Source organism: Octodon degus, unplaced genomic scaffold (genome assembly GCF_000260255.1).
Source record: "Octodon degus isolate 3935 unplaced genomic scaffold, OctDeg1.0 scaffold00102, whole genome shotgun sequence".
NCBI lineage: Eukaryota > Metazoa > Chordata > Mammalia > Rodentia > Octodontidae > Octodon > Octodon degus.
Genome location: NW_004524678.1, coordinates 2,551,496 through 2,555,908, shown reverse-complemented (window position 1 = coordinate 2,555,908; position 4,413 = coordinate 2,551,496). Strand labels below are relative to the sequence as shown.

Here is a 4,413-nt window from a genome sequence, read left to right as displayed (position 1 = left end):
TTTTTTGGTACAGGGTCTCACTATGCAGCTCAGACTCGCAGTGATCCTCCTGTCTCAGCCTCCTCAGCACTGGGATTACAGGCATGTGCCACCACCCATGGTTTCCATGGCCGGCAGGCTGGTGTGGCATGTGGTGCTGAGGATGGAACCCCAGTCCCTGCACTTGTCTAAGCAGGCACTTAGTCCACTGAGCTATCTTGCCCACCCACTGAGAGAAACTTAACAAGGAATTAGAAATCTGATCCTTTTTACCAGTTTATTATTAATAAAAAGATAGCAACCATTTAAAATATATATTTGTAGAAGACAAACTAGACTGCTAGTAGTAAGAATCAGAAAAAGCAACAAACTAGGATTTAAAACAGCAGTGACTCCTAAAAGCAAACCTTCTACCATTTTCCAAATTTAGTTCCAGACCTCCTAGTCACCCTGTGGATATACTGTGAGCTAACAATCTTCCCCTCATGAGTAAATGGGCAAAGATACAATGGGGGCAGCTTGCTACAAAGTAAGGTGAGCAAGCTCTGAGCCATTTGAGGAAGTGCCACTTGAGCCAGACCTTACATAAAGCACACGACCTTGACACAGTGTTGCGTGCACCTGACTGGGGATTTCAGATATGAAGAGCACTGTGAGGACAGGTAGAGAGCTGTCCAGGAATGAAGACCACTGGGAATCGGGACAGTGAAGGAGGCCACACTTGGGAACACAAAGGACAAAGGTGCCTGTGAGGCCAGACGGGTAAGGCTTTGACACTGTCAGGAGCTTGTGGGAATACGGACAGGATTTTTGTATCAGGTTGGTGATACGCGTAGTGCTGTTTTCAGAAAGACAACCAACTAAAATATGAATTTGTAAAACATCAGTGATGGACACTGTTCTTTCCTGTATTTGTCAGAAGACAGCAGGACACTTAAAGACAAATATCCATCAAGAGGAGACTGGTTAAGTTACACAGAACATTAATACAACAGAGTATTATGCAGCTATGAAAAACCAATATGTATGTAGGGGTGTGTATGTGTGTGTGTGTGTTCCTTTATACAAGTAGAAAAATACACACATAATTTTATATCCTGAGAATACTAACACAATATGTGATTAATTATAACTTGTGGCTTTAATGAAGGGAGAACAGAGTCAAGATTCCAAAGAGGCTTATGCAAGACCATATGCATTCACTTGAGCCCTGAAAGCATTCATGTTCAGATAAATACAAAAGCAGGAGGGTGTGCATCCCCTACTACTTTAGATGTATGGAAGCACAAATTTCTAGTATTCTAGTTATGTTTAATATAACATGAAACAAGTGCATCAAGTAATCTGGGTTATATCTGTCATGCCCTTTGATGCACTATTATATAAAGCATTAGAAAAAGCCTTTCATGTAAGACAGTATTTTAAAACTGTATCAATAAAAATGATAGCTAACATTTGCTGCATATTTACTGAGGGCCAGATGCTATACATGAGCATCACACATCATCACACCTGCTTTAGATTCATACGAACTCTTTGCAGCAGGTGCCACTAACCAACATTGGACACACATGGAAGCTCAGGAGCAGAAAGGAGCTGGACAGCCAGGAAGGAACTGAGCAAGGATCTGGAGGCAGGCAGCCTGACCCTCTGTGACACACTGGCTTTACGATGCGCTTCACCCTACATTAAGTCCTTGGACCGCACTCCAGCTACAGTGGTCACCAAGACATGAGCTTGTGCGGCAGGGGCTAGCAGGGCTAGAGAAGCTGGGTGCATCATCAGTGACCAGCCAAGCAGGGCACCCCAAGGAACCTTCACCCACAAGGCACAATACCCCGTGCAATCAACGGCTGGAAAACCGCACACTAGCTGATTGAGATCACAAGTACCACCCCTCCTATGCAGCATACTCACAAAGGTTTCCCGGGCTGCACCCGTTACCATCTGCACGACGTCCTGCGCGCGGGTGCCAGCCAGTGGCACGCTCTCTATCTTGCCATCTTCGTGTCTGGCAAGCAGCAGGGCTGGAAGAGTTGCAGCATATTTATTTGCCCTAAGGGGAAAATCTACTATTAAAATCCACAACCAAAATGCTGCAAGGCCTCAGAAACAAAAAGGCCCCAAAGTTGCGACAACTGAAAAGCCCTACTGCTAGGGGAGAAAAATATTAGTTTCTAGGCAAATTTAGCTTCCATATGAGGCTGAGGAAGTTCAGGAGCTTTGACAGCCTTCAGTAAAAGAAAGCAACAGGTAACAAGCCAGCCAGATTTGATCCCCCCGCCGCCTACTCATCAAGTATGAGTGTAAACCGGATTTGGGACACACTGGACGACTAGTGCCAGCCAGCCTGGAGTTCAGGAGAGGGCACTTAAGAGAAACTCTGAGCGCCAGGCACCCTGTTAGCTGTCCTGGGGACGTGTTCCCTAGCCCTCAGAACACCCTGGAAAGCAGCCTCCAGAGTGGCATTTTACAGATGAAGACATAGAATTGTGAATTCCAATGAGGGGCTCCAGACACAAGGTGTGTGCTCTCTCTACAGAGAACTCACATCTACTCTCCCCCACCTCTCCTAACTAAACCTGAAAGAAAATGCCCTGAAGTAAACAGCAAAAATGCTTTGTGTGCAATCAATAACCAGGTGGTTACATGGGAAATAACTTGGCCTCTGCCAGAATGGAACATCAGCATTGAAGTAATGTGGGAGCTGTAATGGGGGAGTGTTCCTACCACGCAGGGGGAATTTCCGAGTTAGCCAGCTGGCTTTAAACACAGCACTCTGCAATCTGACAATCTGCTCTTTAGGCCATCGATAAATATACACTGACAGTAGAAAATAGTAGGTAAGGGCTGGCGAGATAGCTCAGTGGACTAAGTGCTTGCTTAGGCAAGCACAGGGACCAGGGTTCAATCCCCAGCACCACATGCTTGCACCGGTCCCACCCCCGGGCACAATGAGCTGGCCACCAAGACCAGGCACAGTGGTGTATGCCTGTAATCCCAGGGCTGGGGAGGCTGAAAACAGGAGGATCACTACGAGTCTGAGATGCATAGTGAGATCCTGTACCAAATATATAAAAAAAGAAAGAAAACAGTAAGTGATTATATGCTGTCAAATCAATAGGTCTCATATTTACAGGCTTAGTATGTACTTTTCAAAAATGACCAGTTTCATCAACAAAAGCTTCATCATCCAGAGTTGTGTTCAACATGAAAGATTTAAACTCAAATCACAATTAGGAATATTATAGCCAGAAAGTGAGACAAAGTACTAAAAAGCTTCACTGTCCACTTGCATGTGAAAATGAGCCTCTACTGCAGAACGTTTTATGTACCAATGACTGGCTCCAAACTTGCAGCCCAGTCCTCCATTCTGCAATAACTATAATACTTTGGTACTCACAGCCGCCCCACCTTCCACAAAGCAACTTAAGTGTCTTGAAAAGTGCCAGCTTTGTAAGCATATACTTTGGTAGCAAATATAAACTGAGATGCTTAGGAAATAAACTTTTCAAAAAATTATAAAAACTGTCACAGCTCCCTGAAAATGTCAGGGAATAGAAGCCCCAAAGAGGAAAACTGAAGCATATGAGTCTGAGATTATCCCTGTAGGTACTCTGGCCAAAAGAATATTCAAAGACTCTAAATAGCCCAGGGCTTCTCAGAGCTTCCTAGAATGAAATTAAACATGTATTTACATTGCTGTTCTATCTTCCTAAGTCAGCTGCATAAAGACAATCAACACATTATATAGCATAGTTCCTTCCTCCCTCAATTTAGAAAAGCAATAAGCTTACAGTATCCAAGCATCTTCTCCAGAATAAATCCCAGTGAGGACACATCCTTTCAAGTAGTTTCCTGCTTCAGTGAAATCTTCTTTTGCTATAAATACACAGATATGACAAACTCTGAAGCCATTAATTACAACTGATGCCCAGGGTTTCTAGATGGTCGCACTTTGTTACTATTTAATTACAAAGATAAACATTTAGAGTTTATGTAAACATTTAAGATGTATTATATTACTTAATGGTCTTAAAAGAAGTCAGAATGACTTTAAAATACATGTTTTATGACATTATATGATGACAGAACTGTAAACTGATGCCACATAACAAGGCTTCCTAAACAAACATACTCTAACAGTGATTTATAAAGTTTACAGTACTCTAGTCATACAGAGTGACTGAGTAAGTATTTGTTGTTTTTAATTCACTCCTAAGGAAGGGTAAATGGAGACAGCCACAAAATGACATATACTGGGCCAGGGACACAGCTCAGTGGCACAGCATCTGCCTAGCAAGCAGGAGGTCCTCAGATTAATTCCTGTTATCAAAAAGACAGACAGACAGACAGACAGACAGACAGACAGACAGACAGACAATTTATTAAAGTTATAGGGTCCAGGGAGATGGCTCAGCATAATAAACGCTT

At 43.2% G+C, this 4,413-nt stretch overlaps 1 protein-coding gene across 3 annotated transcripts in view; it reads right to left on the bottom strand.

Moving 5' to 3' along the window:
• Txndc16 (thioredoxin domain containing 16) overlaps positions 1–4,413 on the bottom strand; it is a 126,378-nt gene that overhangs the window by 25,149 nt on the left and 96,816 nt on the right. For all 3 annotated transcript variants that reach the window (XM_023723756.1, XM_023723755.1, XM_004638789.3), the window contains 2 exons: positions 3,777–3,861; positions 1,897–2,035 (listed from right to left, as the gene is read on the bottom strand). In XM_023723756.1, coding sequence (XP_023579524.1) covers positions 1,897–2,035; positions 3,777–3,861 — 224 coding nt within the window. The remainder of the gene's footprint in view (positions 1–1,896; positions 2,036–3,776; positions 3,862–4,413) is intronic.